Raw genomic sequence first — 18,048 nt, 5'->3', positions numbered from 1 at the left:
ACAGCAGTTAGCCCAATATGGGGCTTGAACTCACTAACTGAGAGATCATGACCTGAGCTGAAGTCAGATGCTCAACCCACTGAGCCAGCCAGGTGCCCTGGCTCAGCAGGATTCTTGCTCAGCCTGGACTACATGGGCAGAGCCAGTGCACTAAGGACAGAGCCCAAGGATGGAACCTGGCCAGAAGGAAGAGAACCTGGTCAATGGAGAGAGACTGCCAATGTCTAAGTTCTTGGCCAGGCTTTAGGAAGGATCCCTCCATCCTTGATACCCCCTCTTAGTAGGTTTCTATCCACAACCGTCATTCTGCTCAATGGCTATAAGTCCTCACATGCCCTTGATGATTTTGGAGTTGAACCCAATTCTCTCCCCTATTGTGATACCCTTCTTGCAGTAGTCTTAAATAAAGTCTTGTCTTAACAAGTGTCAAAATAACTTTAACAGAACACAAAAGAAAAAAAAATACTACCCTTCTCCTAAAATCATAACACAAAAAGGAATGACACATTCACAGTGACGTCGATCCTGTGGATGAAGCATGAGATTAGAAGAAAATCAAATGCACACTTGAAGGTGCTTTCAATGAGTTTGAAAAGAGAATAAAATGGCCCAATCAATAATCAAAATAAGAATAATGCTTAAAAAGCAGGCCAAAATAATCTAATCAAAAGGTGCCTGTGGTTCATGATTTGTCTGAATGTTGAGATCATCTTTTGATGAACAGTAAGGATCTGATCATGGGGGCAGAGAGGACTTTTCTTAAGTTTCTGATTTTTTTTCAAGTTTATTTATTTTGAGAGAGGAAGAGCACACACACACGTGTGCATGTGCATGTGAGTGGGAGGTGGGGTAGAGAGAAAGGGAGAGAGAGAACCCAAGCAGCCTCCACAATGTCAGCATGGGATTCCTCTCATGAACCATGAGATCATGACCCGAACCCAAATCAAGAATCGGATGCTTAGCTAACTGGGCCACCCAGACTCTCCTTAAGTTTCTGACTTTTAATCTTCCTGTCCCAATGATCTCATGCTCTTAAACAAGGTTGCATCTAGGCAAAAGACTGCATGGAATCAAATATCCCTCCTTTGGGTCAATTACCAAGGAGGGTTAAAGAGGCTGGCCATTCACAACTTAGATAGATACTTATCTACAACCATCTCAAGACTCAGTCAAGGCAGCAGGGCTTTTCTTCAGGGGAGTCAGGCAACAGGAAAGTGGGAGAGAAGACAGGCTCAAGGGCAATCCAGGTGGAGGCCCCCAGCTGGCAGTAGGAGTGCTTGGTCAGGTGGGAGGCACAGAGGGGATCTCACAATTCTGCCTGAGGTCCCGAGAGGCCCAGGACTCACCTGAAAAATATTATTCTTTATTTTGTGACATCGTTGCAAGACAACTGATGCACAATACTGGAATTGGAAGGTCAATACCAACCCGTTAACAGTTCGCATAATAAGAGGGGCACCTGGGCGGCTCAGTTGGTTAAGTATCTGACTCTTGGTTTTGGCTCAGGTCATGATCTCAAGGTTCATAAGTTCAAGCTCCACATCAGACTCCATGCTGACAGTGCAGAGCCTGCTTGGGATTCTCTCTCTCCCTTCCTCTCTCTCTGACCATCCCTTGCTGTGCTCTCTCTCTCTCAAAATAAATAAACTTTTTAAAAAGTTCACATAACAATCTTTAATTTAAAAAAAAAATTTTAATGTTTATTCATTTTTGAGAGAGACAGAGAGACAGAGTGCAAGCGGGGAAGGAGCAGAGAGAGAGAGAGAGGAACACAGAATCTGAACCAGGCTCCAGGTTCTGAGCTGTCAGCACAGAGCCTGACATGGGTGGGGCTCAATCTCCAGAACTGTGAGATCATGACCTAAGCCGAAGTTGGACGCTTAACCAACTGAGCCACCCAGGTGCCCCAACAGGCTTTTAAAAGATCTGAATCGACACTTCCTATAAAGTTTATATTATACATAATCACCCTCCTAATCCAGTGATTCTCAACTGGGGGCAATTTGGCATCCCAGGGGAACATTTGGCAATGTCTTTGGTTGTCACAACTACAGGAGTCTATGCGCATCTAGTGGGTAGCAGTCAGGGATGTGGCTACACATCCAACAATGCATAGAACAGCCCCCCGCAGCAAAGGACACACTGCAGGGGCTGAGAAGCCCTGTCCTAATCTGAGGGGTCAGTTAGTGGGCACTTCCTGTCTCAGTCTCTCATTATCTCTAGTAGCTTCCTGGGGCAAGACGACACAAGAGTACCTTGCTGGAGGGAGGTGGAGGTGTATTCGCAGGGGCATGGCGGTATCCCAGACTGCGACCTAATCTTACATTAATCTGATCATGTTCTCTATTGCTCTGACCTGGATCATACAGTTTGTTTTCATTTTCTAAGATATTTGTGAAAATTTACTATCCCAACCCCAACTCCTGCCACGTAGGTCAAACTCCCTTGTGCCTCTGAAAAGCAATGACGAACAGTCCTAACATGGCAATGTTCTCTCTGCGGGGACAAGCCTGGCGGTCTCACAGCTGCACCAGCTGGGAGCTACAAGCACTTCTCTGAAAGCGCCATGTGGGCGTAGACAGCTATGACTCCTGCACAGCCCATCTGCCTTTCGAAGGGGGAATAAACACAGTCACGCATAACATGGCCCCTCTAGGAATGTCATCTGAGTGGGAATTATTTCTATCAAGTACACACAGCCAGCGCATCGCATCACACCTCTGTGGGCATCGCACTAACTTGTTCAGAGACCTGCCTCCTGTGTTCTGGAAGCAGAGAATCGGCATTTGGTGAGGGCACAAGAGAGCAGAGCAGGCACAGAGGCGCCAAGTGGGCTTAGTGAGCCCTTACTTAGCCCCGGAAAGGACCTCCGGGTCCTGAAGATTAGCTAATTTGTGCCCACAGCCATTTCAGCCATCAAGAAGCCTGCAAAGGGCAAAGTCTGTAAGGACCCCATCGACATTCACAAACACCCTTGTCCGGAAGTTCTCCACGAGTAATCCCAGAGCAACATCAGGATCACCTAGAAATCCCTTAGAAATGCACATTCCCAGGCCCACTGCAGACCTATAGAATTGGAACCTCTGGGGTGGGGCAAGCAATGGCCCTCCAGACAATTCTGATGCAGGCTAACATTTGGGAGCCACTATTCTGGTTGCTGGAAAATAATATAGAGAAGAGAAAACTTTACAGTGAGACCTTATGAAGAGAAAAGCTACACCATGTTATACCTTCACACCCAGTACTAGATAACAGGCAGATGCCGAAATTCTGTTTTAACAAATGTTTATGGTTTGTTCTTTAAATTGATTTAGATTTCACACAGTCACGCATAGCATGGCTCAGTACATTATAATCCCTGTGTTTTTGATATGAGCAGCGGGTATGTGGGCTGGGGTGGAGTTTCTATCTTGACAGGTGCAGGGAGCCCTGGGGCCTGGACCTGTGTCCGCTGTTGAATGAAGCCACATTACAGCCTTGGTGAACAATGTTGCCTTTTGCTGTTCCTCAAAATAAATGTGTTCGATATCTACTCTTGATAGCATATGTTGGATATCTGCCCTTTGGTATCTATACTGAGCCGGGGAGGGATGTGATGCCAAGATGCCCAAGTAAGGCCCAGGTCCTTCAGTGCTACTGGGTGAAGGGTCAGTATGCCAACACCTCATCAAGGACAAGTAAGACTGGGGCGCCTGGGTGGCTCGGTGGGTTAAGCATCCAACTTTGGCTCAGGTCATGATCTCCTAGTTTGTGAGTTTGAGGCCCGCATCGGGCTCTCTGCTATCAGCATAGAGGCCACTTCAGATGCTCTTTCCCTCCCCACTCTCTGCCCCTCCTCTGTTCTATCTCTGTTTATCTAATAAATAAACGTTAAAAGAATCTTTTATACAAAAAAAAAAAAAAAAGAACAGGTAAGCCTGTGACCTACAGGACGCTGGGGGATGGCTGTGATTGTAGGTTGTTTAACCCATCTTTCCCAATAACCTTCCATTTCCTTTCTCGTGTTATGCCCTCCACTTACTTGCTCCCTTTCTTTTACACAGTGTACTGTGCTGAAATGGGGCCAGAACTGGGAGAACACTGTGAAAAACTGTATTGGGAGAAGGGTTATCATGGCCTCTGTGTCTTGAACAAAATTACCTTTTAGGTGGGCTTGAAGCAATACACAACCTATCTCCCTGTGGCCCTTTGGCTGCATAGCAGTTATAAAATCTCCCAAATGGTGGCCAGCCCCTCATCATCTTTCAAGCTACCTCTGGCTCCCAATGGCCCTGACAACTAACAACACAAATGCCTCCCATTCATTCCACCCATATCTCCATCAAGGCAACCTCAGCCATCTTCTGGAGCCAATCCCCTTGGACAGGTATACTGTGGGTAGAAGAGCTGCTGGAAGATGTTGCTAGGCGAACGCCTTACCTTGAGGTCCCTGTGGACAATGCCCATTCTATGGAGATAGTAGACGGCATCCAAGACCTGGCGGATGAGGGTGCTGGCATCTTTCTCTGTGTAAAATCCTTTCTCCACTATCCGATCAAACAGCTCTCCACCGGATACGCTGTTGTTGTTTAAAAAAAAAAAAAAAGAAAGAAATAAGAAGTTTGAGAGGACCTATTGAATTGTTCAGGGAAAGCCATCATTAAGAGATGTCAATATGACAGAAGAACCAAATTGGCTTCCAAAAATATTCATTTTCAGATTTAGGTTTTGCCCCATCTATGCCCCAGAAGCTATACCAGGGAAGTGTTTCTATTTCACGATGGTATAAACATCCAGAATGAAATAAAGAGAATAAAAATAAACCAGGACCCATGGACTAGCCCGGCCTGAGAAGTCTTCTGGTCTTTGCATCCATCCTGCTATGACAATGTAAAGTCAGAATAACTTTCCAGAATATTGGCATCATCAGATGTAGGGGGATGATGGATAGGATGCCTCCTTTGCATAAGAGAATATCCTTAAAGGTCTGGAAGGATAGGGGGTATGGGGGGCAGTGTTGTGGGCAAAGCAGTAAACAGCCAACAGGATGTTTGGGCTCTTGACCAAGTTCCGCCCCTAATATGCTGAAGGCATGGGCATTCCTTGAATCTTTGGACCTCAGTCTTTTTATCCGTAAAATAAGGGGGTTAACTTGGTCAACCATATCCAACACTGGCTTTCAGAACCTGAAAGCTAATTGTCATTTACGAAAAAAAGAAAGAAGAATGACACCCCATTACATCATCTGCACTGTAAATTAAAAAATATTTAATTTTAATTTGCTTTGAGTTTCACATTGCACTTAACGTTTTCTTCGTGTTTATTATTTATTGCCTAGATTGTCAAAAGTCAAAATGCCCTGGAGGGCAACCCTTATAGCCCCTTTAGCTCTGATAGTTAATGCTGTTCTGGGTTTAACAAAGTGACAGAATCATACAATTCTGAATAGGAACAGTTGAACACTTTAGCCTTCAAATTCTTAGAACATATACTTCTCTAAGAAAAACAGTGCTTCTTTCAGATAATTAAGCCATCTCGAATATTAGCTTCAAGAGATATATTAATACTATTCTCTTTTATAAAAAGAAACAGAATTTCCAAAAGCAAAATGATGACTTATTTGAAATATTAAACTCATAAAACAGTTTCACAAACCACTCTTTCAGCTTTAAGAGATGTAGTATAAGCCATGCCCTAGCAGTAACACACCCACACATACACAAACACATAAAGCTAGGATTCATTTTCTGCAATTCATGACAATTAATGTGCAATATCTGATCCATCAAAACCTTCCTCTTAAAAAGCCAACAAAGAAAACCAATTGTGGCTATAAAAGGCCTAGGTGTTCGAGTCTCTCCCATTACCTAGAGTCATTCTAAGCGATGTTGTGCTTGGATAATGTCTCATTTCCAAAGCAAACAGCAATCGAAATAAGAAAAGGAAAGATGCTCAGGAGAAATAAGAAGCAATTCAAAGAGTGAAAAGAAATGGAAACATCAGGGGAGAAACTACCTTTTGATGACCGGGTTGTCCAAATGGTCCATCCTTAAGGAAACCAAAATCCCAAGACATCCCCTCTTAGCAGCTATACATCAAGCTCTCCCCAGTCTTCGTGTTTCTAGACCCTTCATGCAATGAGTTTCAGTGGAAGAACTCTGGAGACCTTGAGGATGTACTCTGGAAGACGCCCAGCTGCCAGGGCGAGGGGGAACCTGTGCACATTCACCTGGAGGCATTCACTTCAGGTGATGATCTGTTCGAGCATTCATTTAAGATTTACTGGGTGCCCACTATGTGCCACCTACCATGAACCACAGGTGCCAATCAAGGCAGCAGCAGCTGTGAAGAAGGAAAGGTCTGTTTTGATCGTGCCCCTCCTCATTCTCCACCATTGGCCCACCTTCCAATAATGGCTCCCCTTCTGAGTGTTCCAGTGCTTTCTTATACCGGTTCTGCTCACACCCTCTGCTCTGCAGGCTACCAGAAGACCTCAGGCAAGAATGCGCACCCCTTCCTCTACCCCTGCCTCCCGCCCTTGTTACCCTATGACCCACCTTTACCAGATTCCCTCCTTCAAAAACTGATCTTTCCTGCTTCCCATTCTCTCAAAGTCCTCTTTTCTCCAATGTGATAAGTAAGGTATTAACGGAGGCTATTGAATCAAATACTTGTACTCTGATAGGGCAGCCATGCAGTAAGAATGGAAGCATCAGAGTTGAAAGGTAAGGTCCAGCTATAGCGTGTACTGTCACAACCTCAATGCTCCGCACATTTGCTATTTCACTTCTGAAAGTTCAAACGGTACCAGGGTTTCATTGTTCTGAACACTGCTCAGAAAGTATTTGGTTTCCTTAGAAACCAAGGCACAGGAGAGAAGTCTAAACACTTGCCAAAACATAACAATACTCATAAAAATGCCTTAAAACTTGCAAATCGCTTTATACTCTTCAAAAATCTCCTTAAGCATACACTTCGAATGGCTACTGTTACAGACTGAATGTTTATGCCCACCCCACCCCCCATATTCATATGTCAAAGCCCTACCCCCCAGTGTGATGGTATTTGAAGACAGGGGCCTTTGTCAGGTATTTAGTTTAAATTTTTTTTAATGTTTATTTATTTTTGAGACAGAGAGAGACAGAGAAAGAGTATGGGAGGGGCAGACAGAGAGGGAGACACAGAATCCGAAGCAGGCTCCAGGCTCTGAGCTGTCAGCACAGAGCCTGATGTGGGGCTCAAACTCACGAACCACGAGATCATGACCTGAGCCAAAGTCGGACGCTTAACCGACTGAGCCACCCAGGTGCCCCAGCAGGTATTTAGTTTAGATGAGGTCACGAGAGTGGGGTCCCCATGAAGGGATCAGCGTCGTTGTGAGAAGAGAAATCAGAAAGCCCAGTCCAGTTCTCTCCCCTCTTCTCCCTCTATCCCTCTCTCTCTCCTCTGTTCTCCCACCTCCCCCCCCCCCCCCCACCATGTGAGGACACAGCAAGCAGAAGGCCATCTGCAAGTCAGGAAGAGAGTCCTTAAAAGGAACCACATCAGTTGGCACCTTGAGCTTGATATGTCAGACTCCAGAACTGTGAGAAATACATGTCTGTCATTTACGCTGCCCTGTTTCCAGTATTTTGTTATGGCAGCCTGAGCTAAGACACCTGCTTATTTCGAAAGCCATTTGTGAACAACCAGAATCCCAGACTCGCTGATGGGGAAATAAGTTTGGAAGAGTGGCGAGGGGGGTGTCTCATTTTCAGGCCCCTGGATCATGAGGAGGTGGGTTGACGGGCTGCTGAGCGGACAGGCTGCTTTCTTGAATCAAAACCCTTTCCCAAGTGCAAGGGTTAAAGCTCCATGTTAGAAATGGAGTTCTCCAATGACAGCCTGCCAGGCATCAGAATGGAGTTAGAAGGGGAGCGGTCAGGTGACTGGGGAAAGGGAGAAGAACCATCATGACGGATCCACAAATAAAATTAATTAATGGTGGCTCTGGGAGAGAGGTTCACTGGGGGATGTCCACGTAGAAAGAGACTGGCTATTCAAGATTAAGGGAGAGGACAGAGATCATTAAAAAATCTCTACTCTTCTCAATTTAAACTTTGACATTAATTAATTTTTAGTATTTTAAGGTTTATTTATTTATTTTGAGAGAGAGAGAGAGAGAGAGGCAGAGAGGAGACACAGAGAGACAGAGAACCCCAAGCAGGTTCCATGCTGTCAGCACGGAGCCTGACGTGGGTCCTGATTTCTTGATTTCATGAACCGTGAGATCACAACCTGAGCTGAAATCAAGAGTCTTACACTGAACCGACTGAGCCACCCAGGCACCCCATAAATTTTGACATTAATTTACAGCAACCTGCCTTTGCGTTGAACTTGGGTTTGCTCAGTCTCTGATCTTCCTCGCTTATCACATTGTATGGCTATCACTGCATGTGAATTTTAAATACGCAAATACGAAATATTTTGATGTCACAGCCTCAACAAAATTCAGGTTATTTGCAAAATTTTAAGTAACGCGAATCTCCTCACATTAAAAAATCGTTGTCAAGAAACATAATTCCAAAGTCGCTGGATCAAGTACACTGCAAGTTCTGATTCCACTGTGGCGCACACACCCATACAGCGACGGGACCTGGTCAGCGTATCATGCTCTATTGTTAGTACCGGGTAGACTGTGCTGTTCTTTCCATGCACTTGAACTTCTCCATGTAGTTTCCACAGATGTTATCCCATTGTTTTAAAATTCACTGCTAATTATAATTTAAAATGTTTTCTTATCTTATAACAATATCTACACGTTTGTTAAAAGACAGCACTTGTGCTAATGCTGACACATGGGCTCCAAAAACCTATTCCTCTAGAAGTTAGGTATAATAAAATATGAAGAAGGCTGAAGGAAACCAGAATATGTCACCCCAAAACATGCCTCCTTGCCATAAAATATATTCTGAGCTGAGAGCAATTAAGCAGGAGATGTAGGAAAAAGTTCCCCCTTTTTGGTCTAAAGGCAAGAAATAAGTTCTCCTTTTACTGGAGACATACTCTATCAGCCCACAGACTGCACCAGAGGAATATGGCAACAATCCTCATTCAACTTCTCCCAAGTCTCTCTACCATTTACTGCCTCTGGCCCAAACTCCTTTGTTCCTGTCAAATCTTCACAAATACTGTTTGTGTAAAAGGTTACAAAGGCTTCAGGCTCTGATCACTCCCCCGGGTGAAGGATGTCAAGTACCTGCAAAAGTTCATTAACGGGTGTTGGCTTTCCTCCTGCTCATCTGTCTTTGTCAGGTTCATCTACAGAGCTGGCCAGGGACCCTACCAGGGTCAAGGAAAACTTTTTCTCCCTCTCAAAAGCCAAACAGTATAGGGCTGTGCTGTTAATTTTAGCGAGGGGTCTGAGAAATCTTCGCAGTAATGCTAGGATCATTAAAAAGCAGTGTTATAGCTAATATGCCTTGAAATTCACAAAGACTGTCACATAACTAGGCAGTGACCGTGGAAAAGAGCCAGGGCCATGGTTACAAAGCAAGATGGCCTTTGTGTGCCCCAGAGCAAGGCTGGTTATAAATGTGTTTCTCCAGAACCATCTCCCCCATTCACATTTAGTCCTAAGGAGAAGACAGTCTTGAAATAAGCAGGCTGTAATTGAGTGAGGCTAGAAGTGAAGCATTTTTCGACTGTGAGACCCCAAGGTCCAAATGGCAGATGTGTGTGTTTTTTCACCCAGCCTGGAGAAAGAAAGGCCTATCTTACAGGCCCTTTCCTCAATTAAGTCCCGGCTTGGCGGTGCCTGGGATTTCCCTCCTCCCACACAGGGCAGCCGTCCGGCTCCTGGGCCTGCGCTCTTAATCCTCACCGCTTCCCTTGGCTTTGGTACCCACACATCCTGCTCCTGGGGGCAGTCTCCCAGCCACTCTGGGGAGATTAAGGGTTTATTTCATGCAACCTCTTTTCTCTGTATTTCCTCTTTTGACAAATCCTACTCTAATAATAAAAACATCTTTTTTCATAGAATTCAGTTTCTCAATATCTTCCTGGCTCAGTCTGTTCAGAAAATTCCAAAACACAAACACATGCCTCTCCACCTTCATGGACCGGATCAGTGTAACTCCTTAGGTGCCATTATCCTTTGATTCTGGCCGTTTTGCCTTCTCAATGTCAGGGTGTTATGGACTGACTTGTATTCCACAGCTCAACTTCAGATGTGCAAGTCCTAATCCCCAGTATATCTCAGCGGTGACTGTATTTGGAGATGGGGTCTTTAAAGAGATAATAAAAGTTAAATAAGGTCATATGGTTCCAATATGACTGGTGTCCTTATGAGAGAGAGAGAGAGCGCGCAGAATATGAGCACACAGTGACAAGACTATGAGGACACATGGTAAGAAGGCGGCTGTAAGCCAAGGAGAGAGGCCTCTGGAAAAACCGAATCTGCCAAGACCCTGATCTCAGACTCCCAGCCTCCAAAAGTGTGAGAAAATTAGTTTTTGCTGTTTAAGCCCCCTAGTCTGTGGTATTTTTGTTACAGCATCCCTAGCAAACTAAAGACTGGGGAATATAAAGGGTATCCCATAACCATGTGGGGGATCTCTGAATTAGATTCCCTTCAAATTGTTTTCAAGATTAATGGGCAGGGTGGGAGGGGGGCAATTTCTTCTACTGTATTTGCATTCTATGCTTTGTTTATTCACCAAATCATCAAAAATCTTGCATCAAACCAGATGATATGTTGCCCCTGTTTCCAAGGGGCACAGAGGGCAGTGTGGCCCAGGGTGGGATGGGGACTAAGGTACACAGGCAAGTAAAGCACAGTGTAGACAGTTCCAACATTGTGGGGTAGGGGGCAATGAAGGTGCTTTGGAAAACCACAGAAAGACATGTAGAAGGGCCCAAGGGCAGGGCAGAAAGAGGAGAATCTGAGCTGTCTTAAAGAAGGGGTGATATTTAGTCCAGTGGAGAAAAGCCCAGGGGGCAGGAAGAGCCCAGTAACTTGAATTATCATGAAAGGAGTCTTTGGTGAACTAAGTATCTTCCGGGGAATACAGTCAGTGAAAGAAGTGTTGACTGAGCACCTCCGATAAGCCCAGCACTTGGCAGCAGTGTTAGTCTGTATCTGGGCAGCTACAGAAGCCCAGGTTGACAAGTCAGACCACTAGCGAGCAAGGACTTGCCAAGCCCCGACCCTGGCTGGATGACCACAGGACATTGTGGAGGGGAGAGATCAGTGATCACAGGAGGTGGCCTGCAGAACAGGTCCTAACTTCCCTTCTGCCTCCAGAGGCCAGCACAATGTTGTCTGCACTGCAGAAAAAAGGATTCCTGGAGGCAGGGCAGACAGGAGAGACCCAGAGTCAAGAGCAAGGGCCTGGCAGGCGGAAGAAAAGGGTAGAGGCAGGAAGGAACCATGTCCGTAAAGAAGCCTCACTGATCTAGAAAATGCAACTGGTGAGGATGAAGTCAAACCATAAAGGATTCTGAAAATCAAGCAGTGGACCTGGAAGGGCTGCACGGGAAGACAGCAAATTCTTAGCTGCCTGGGATCTAAGGTAACCCACTTCTGAAAGGGTACTGAGGGAGTTACCATCTGTGGATGTGGGTGTGGGGTGAGGGGCATCTTGGGACAAGGGTCCTTCCTAAGGCGTGCATACTGTCTTCCAACGAAGGTCTGCCTCTAGATTCTCAGTCCAGCAGGCTTCCTGCCACCATCCTCCAAATCCATGTTGTGCTGTGCTCACAAGAGCAAACCCATCCTCCAAGTCCATGTTGGCCCGGTTCTGCAGTGTGCACTGATTTCCCACCCACCCAGGCAACAACTTCCATTGTTTTCCAAGGGGCCTCAGGGATTCCTCAGAATCATCTTCCTCTGTTTCCAACTAGCCCCTTTGGTTCCCAGCTGGCTCCCCCTCAAGGCAGGCCAGGGAAAGTGTAGTTATAGCCAAAACCATAGATAAGAAACAATTGGAGGCATTTTAATTTTGTATGGGAAACTCATTTGCTGAGACCCTGATAAAGAAATTCTACTTTTGCATTACTCATGAGAAAAGGACAAAAGGATTTCTTAAGAAATTATTAGCATGTTCAAGTTTTCAAGAGAAAATAATTCATCTGTTTTAACTCGAAGCACCTGCTCACATTTCAAAAAACATAAAAGATAATTACAAATCATTTTTAGTTTTTTGTATTCTGAGAGGGCAAAGCATGTCTCATTCCACTTGAGTCCCCAGTATCTTGGACTATTATATTCCAGCGGGGGAAGAAGAGAAAGAAAAATAAATAAATCAACAACTAAACAAATATTAACCATTCACAGAGTCCATAATGGTGTGCAGAGAACTGAAAGCAGCCTGAGATGAGCGGTGTAGACACTTCTGAGTGGGCTCCAGCATGGATGGCAGGAAACAGCCGGCCAAGTGACCATGTAGGGGAAGAGCTTCTGGGCAAAGAGCAAAGAGCTTCTGAGCCAGTCCTAAGATCCTAGGACAGGAAAGGTCTTACAATATTTGGGGACCAAAATGGAGGTCAGCAGTACAGCAGAGACCAGAATCTGGTGGGCAATGGGTAGAATGATTGAGATAGAGGAAGGCCCAGATCACGTGGGGCCATGTGTTATGGATAGAATGCTTGTGCCCCTCCTCTCCTCAATTCACATGTTGAAATCCAATACCCAATGTGATGGTATTTGGGGGGGTGGGGCCTGTGGGAGATAATTAGGCTATGAGGGTGGAGCCCACACAAATGGGATTAGTGCCCTTATAAGAGAGCCCCAGAGAGGTAGCTTGCCCTATCTCTGCCATGTGAGGATCCAACAAGAAGCTGGCAGTCTACAATCTGGAATAGGGCTCTCACTAGCACCGGACCATGCTGCCTCTCCGATCTGGGTCTTCCAGGCTCACAAATGGTGAGACATAAGTTTCTGTTATTTATAAGCCACCTGTCTATGGTACTTTGTAATGGCAGCCCAAATGGACTAAGGCACCATTCAAACTAATGTTCAAATGGGGTGTGTTTATTCTAGGTTTAGTAAGAAATCATTAGAAGGTTTTCTGTTGAGGGAGAGGTGAACCTATATTTTTTAATGATCACTCCAGCTGCTATGTGGACAATGGGTTGTAGAGGTAAGAGTAGAGCTGGCAGATCACCGAGGAGCTGCTGCAAAGCATCCAGATGAGAGAGGACGGTGGCTCAGCCTGGGGAACATTGGAAATGGACAGAAGTGGACACACGGGGGGATGTTCTGGAAACACAGTAGACAAGACTCACTGATGAGGTTGACGTGGGGCATGCAGGAAGGAGACGGATCAAGAATGCCTCCTAGGGGTGCCTGGGTGGCTCAACTGGTTAAGCAGCCGACTTTGGCTCAGGTCTTGATCTCACAGTTTGTGAGTTCAAGTCCCAACATCAGGCCCTTTGCTGACAGCTCAGAGCCTGGAGCCTGCTTCGGATCTGTGTCTCCCCCTCTCTCTGCCCCTCCCTAGCTCGCACTCTGTCTCTCTCAAAAACAAATAAATGTTTAAAAAATTAAAAAACAAAGAATGCCTCCTAGATTTTTGACTTGAGGAACATCTAAATGGTACTGCCATTATTTGAAATGGGGGACTCTGGTGAAAGAAAAGGTTTGGAAGGGTAAGAACAACTAGGGCAGCAATGACCACCAGATCTTCCCACAATGATGGAAGGCTCTTTCCCTGCAATATCCAATATGGTAGCCACTAGTTCCAGGAGGCTATTGTGCATTTGAAATATTGCTAGCACACTTGAAGAACTGCCTTTTACATTTAACTTTAGTTAATGTAAATAGCCACATGGCCCTACCACATTGGATAGCTCGGACCTAGAGCCTTGAGTACAATATGTGACGCCTTGAGTACAAATCTGAGGCGCCTTTTGGAGGAAGATGTCAAGCAGGTAGCCGTGGATACAAGTCTGAAGTTTGGGGGAAAAGATCAAGGCTAGAGTTTAAGATTAACAAGTCATCAGCATGGAGATGGTCCCCAAAGCCAAGAGGCTAGATGCGACCAACCCTGGAGAGACTGCAGTTGGAGAAGAGAAGGATGTCTGAGCACTGGGAATACAGACATCCAGATAAAGCAGAGTCAGCAAAGGACCAGACAGAGATGTAGGAAGCAAAGGAGGAGAGTGTGGTACCACGGAAATCAAAGAGGAGGGTCTGAGAGATCAAGCACCATGAAGACATAGAAATACTCATTGCACTACGCAAGATGAAGGCCAGGGAAGGAGGCGGAGAGCCGAGGGTCACGGGCGTATGAGGCAGCCTCCAGACTACGGGACTGGAGATGTCGGAGGACACGGAGAAGAGAAGGTACCCAGGACTGAGCTCTCCGAGCCTCATTTTTCTCCTTTATAAAAGGGGGAATTATGTTTGCTTTGAGAAGTGAGACAACGCAAGGAAATCCCAAGGGAGACGCTTGGCATGTTTCACTGTCTTGTAAATGTCACTGCCTTCTCCCCTCCCACTGAGGACCTCGGGCAGGTGCAAGCCAGTGGCTGCCAATGCCATCCACATGTGGCAGCTGCCAGGAGCAGAGCTGCCACCAGAGGAAGGTGGCACAGGGCCCTTGGTTCTCTGGACAGAAGAACACTTGCTCTTCTCTGCTCCCCACAGACGCGTGGGGGATTTGGGAAAATACCCATGACCTTGATTAGGATGGAAACTTGTGAAAATTTAAGCCTGATTACATAATCTCACAGTTTAGTACTGTGGCTCCTTCTGCATTAGTTATCTTCCTCTAACCTTATATAAAGAGGATCCTCAAGGGGACAGTCAGAATGCTACCAACCTAGCACGGCATAATTCCTGAGACGTTCAAGGTTAGTCGAGCACTAACTGACATGCGGTAGCCCCACATAGTGACCTTCTGGTAGAACACACGCACGCAGCACGAGCTTTGTATTAACAGATATTCTTGAATGTTTTAAATACAGTTTTTTAGAAAAATTCAGCAATGAATTGTTTGACTATTACACACTGGCTTTCCAGAATTAGCTCCAATTAGGAAGATTTTACTTGGCAATGCATTTTTCTGTTATAATTTTTCTAGTATTAAAATAGCTTTGCGTTCCTGGAGCAGTAAAATCTGAAAGAGGCAGATGATGGCTCTGGAATAGGTCTAGGAACACAGCTTGGTTACAGATAGTCCATAAATTGCTAAGTCCCGTGTAGGGAGTGGCCACTGGGCTGTAGACACATCTCTGTCTATCTTGGATAAGGGACTATGTTCAAAGCCGATGGAGAGCAACTATGTACTTTCATACATGCTCAGAGATGCAGAATCTGAAGGCAACTGGGTAAGACCCTGATTTTATGAAAGCCTAAGTGCATTTCATTCATTCATTTAGAGAGAGAGAGAGAGAGAGAGGCAGGGAGGGACAGAAAGAGGGAGAGAGAGAATCTCAAGCAGGCCTCTGCACTGCCAGTGCAGAGCTCCATGCAGGGCTCGAATCCACCAACCATGAAATCATGACCTGAACCGAAGTCAAGAGTCAGATGCTTAACTGACTGAGCCATCCAGGTGCCCCTAAAGATGGTATCTTAAATTCTTTTTTTTGTTTTTCCACTTGTCATTAAGTTCATTATATATATATATTTATATTAGTTCTAGTGTTTCTCAGCCAATGAGGATCTCTACTGAAAAGCTTATAGCAGATGTGTGGGAGAGCACATGCATTCAGGGAATGTGAGAAAGGTCTAACAACGCCTTCAAAAAGCAAAAACAAATTAAAAATTGCCTCTTGTTCAGCCCTGCAATATCTTCCATGCCTTTGCTGAGGAGCTCTGTGGAGTTCCCAAGTTTCCTTTCTATCAAGAGCACTGACAAAGGTCATGGTCACAGCTGCCCACTGCAGTGTGCCTGGCTCCAGGCCACCTCTGTATCTGTTGAACCCACCCACATTTTTTAAATCTAATTCCTACTCAGTGTTTGGGTCCTAGCTTGAATGTCATTACTTCAGAAAAGCCTTTCCTGACCCCCAGACCAGATTAGGCCCCCTCCCATTACATTGTCTCTTAGACCCCGTATTTTGACATGACATTCACCTGGTAGAACTAATTATTAGTACGTTCTTCTGTGTAACGCTTTGCCCTCCTACCCTGCCCCCACCTACCCCAGACGGTGAACTCCATGTGGGCAGAGGCAGCGTCAGCCTCTTTGCTGCCTCTATCAAGGCCCTTGAATGGTACCCCCCACAGATGAAAAGCTGACTAAATATTTGCTGAATAAAGAAAAGATGCTGTACAAGAAACACACAGCGAGTGGGGTCTGGATCTTGCTGCGCATGGCACCCTTAAGCAATCGTGCAAATCCTCAAAGTGTGTGCTGCAGAGCGTCCCACGGAAGGGCTCTGGAGCCTCCTCCATTCAGCAGGCTGGCGGCTGAACCGATTTTCTCTCCATCTCACCCATTCCCTTCCCTTATTCATTCACTTCCTCCTGGCTCTCTCAGCCACCTAAACTTGCTGCTGGTTTGTATGCTAGAGCTTTGCCTCACCCATCTTATCTTACCGGGGCCTCCTCTGCTCCGGGTCTTGACTTTTTGCTTGGAGTAGGCACCCACACTCTGAAGAATGTCCTAGCTTTGCCCAGGGACCCTGAGCAGACAAGACCTTGTGACTTCCCCTCAAGTGTCTAAATAAGAGAACCCTTCATCAGAGTTGTATAATCACTCATTTAAAAAATTATGCCAACAACAGACACGTGAAAAGATGCTCAACATCACTAATCCTCAGGGAAAGGCAAATCAAAACCACAGTGAGATATCACCGCATACCTATCAGAATGGCTAAAATGAAAAACACAAGAAACAACAAGCGTTGGTGAGGATGTGGAGAAAAACGAAGCCTCATGCACAGTTGGGCTGAATGCAAACTGGTGGAGCCACTGTGGAAGACAGTATGGAGATTCCTTGGACAATTACAACAGAACTGTCCTATGAGCTAGTGTTCAGTACCGGATGTTTCCCCAAAGAATAAAAAAACACTAATTCAAAAGGATACATGCACCCCTATGTTTACTGCATCATTATTTACCATAGCCAAATTATGGAATCAGCCCAAGTGGCCATCAATAGATGAATGGATAAAGAAGATGCTGTATGTATATAAATTTATATAATGGAATAGTACTCAGCCATAAAAAAGAATGAAATCTTGTCATTTGCAGCAGCATGGGTGGATCTAGAGGGTATGATGCTAAGTGAAATAAGCCAGTCAAAGAAAGACAAATACCATACGATTTCACTCCTATGCGGAATTTAAGAAAAAAACAAACGAAGTGTGTGTTGTGTGTGGGGGGAAAGAGATAAGCCAAAAAAAGACCCTTAGTTATAGAGAGTATACTGATGGTTACCAGAGGGGAAGAGGGGTAGAGGGGGAACGGGTGAAATAGGTGATGGGGACTAAGGAGTGCACTTGCCATGATGAGTACCGGGTGGAGTATAGAAGTGTTGAATCGCTGTATCGTACACCAGAAACTAATACAACACTGTATGCTAACTGGAATTAAAATTTTTAAAAATGCAAAAACAAACATAAAATTATGTCCCAAACCTATTTCAGATGATCTGCTAAAGGGTAAGTTAGTGAGTGATATAAAGCAGTGCATGGGGACAGCGTGATCCCCAGGGTGTGAGTGACTGGCTGGCAATGACACAGCCCCATCTGTGCACGTGGACTGGACAGGGCAGATTAAAATAGACCAAACAGGCTGCAGACAAAAGCAGTTAAGCCATGGGAGCTTGCTGTCATTTATATATTTTGATGGATAAATATCTGAAAGCACTCCCTTGTAATTGCACAAACACGCATTATATATTCACTGAAATGTCTTCTTCGATTAATGTGCTCTTTTAGGAGGAAGGTAATAAAATGAGGCAGGTGCCAGACATCCCAGGTAAGCCAGCCACTGCACTTGCTCTTTCATTCCGCTCAAAGTGCTCTAAGCTCGAGGATGTAACAAAACCTTCACTCTTGGCTATGATGCCAGCGGCTTCTAGAACATAGAATTTCCTATGAGTCCTACTCCCCCATAGTGGGCAAAAATAATGCTTG

General features: G+C 45.3%; 1 protein-coding gene across 11 annotated transcripts in view; it reads right to left on the bottom strand.

Moving 5' to 3' along the window:
- Positions 1 to 18,048, bottom strand: part of CAMK1D (calcium/calmodulin dependent protein kinase ID) — a 501,235-nt gene that overhangs the window by 59,980 nt on the left and 423,207 nt on the right. For all 11 annotated transcript variants that reach the window (XM_042944888.1, XM_042944889.1, XM_042944891.1 and 8 more), the window contains one exon: positions 4,420 to 4,558. In XM_042944888.1, the coding sequence (XP_042800822.1) occupies positions 4,420 to 4,558 (139 nt within the window). The remainder of the gene's footprint in view (positions 1 to 4,419; positions 4,559 to 18,048) is intronic.

Source organism: Panthera leo, chromosome B4, assembly GCF_018350215.1.
Source record: "Panthera leo isolate Ple1 chromosome B4, P.leo_Ple1_pat1.1, whole genome shotgun sequence".
NCBI lineage: Eukaryota > Metazoa > Chordata > Mammalia > Carnivora > Felidae > Panthera > Panthera leo.
Note: the sequence above shows the minus strand (reverse complement) of the source record. Positions and strands in the feature narration are given on the sequence as shown.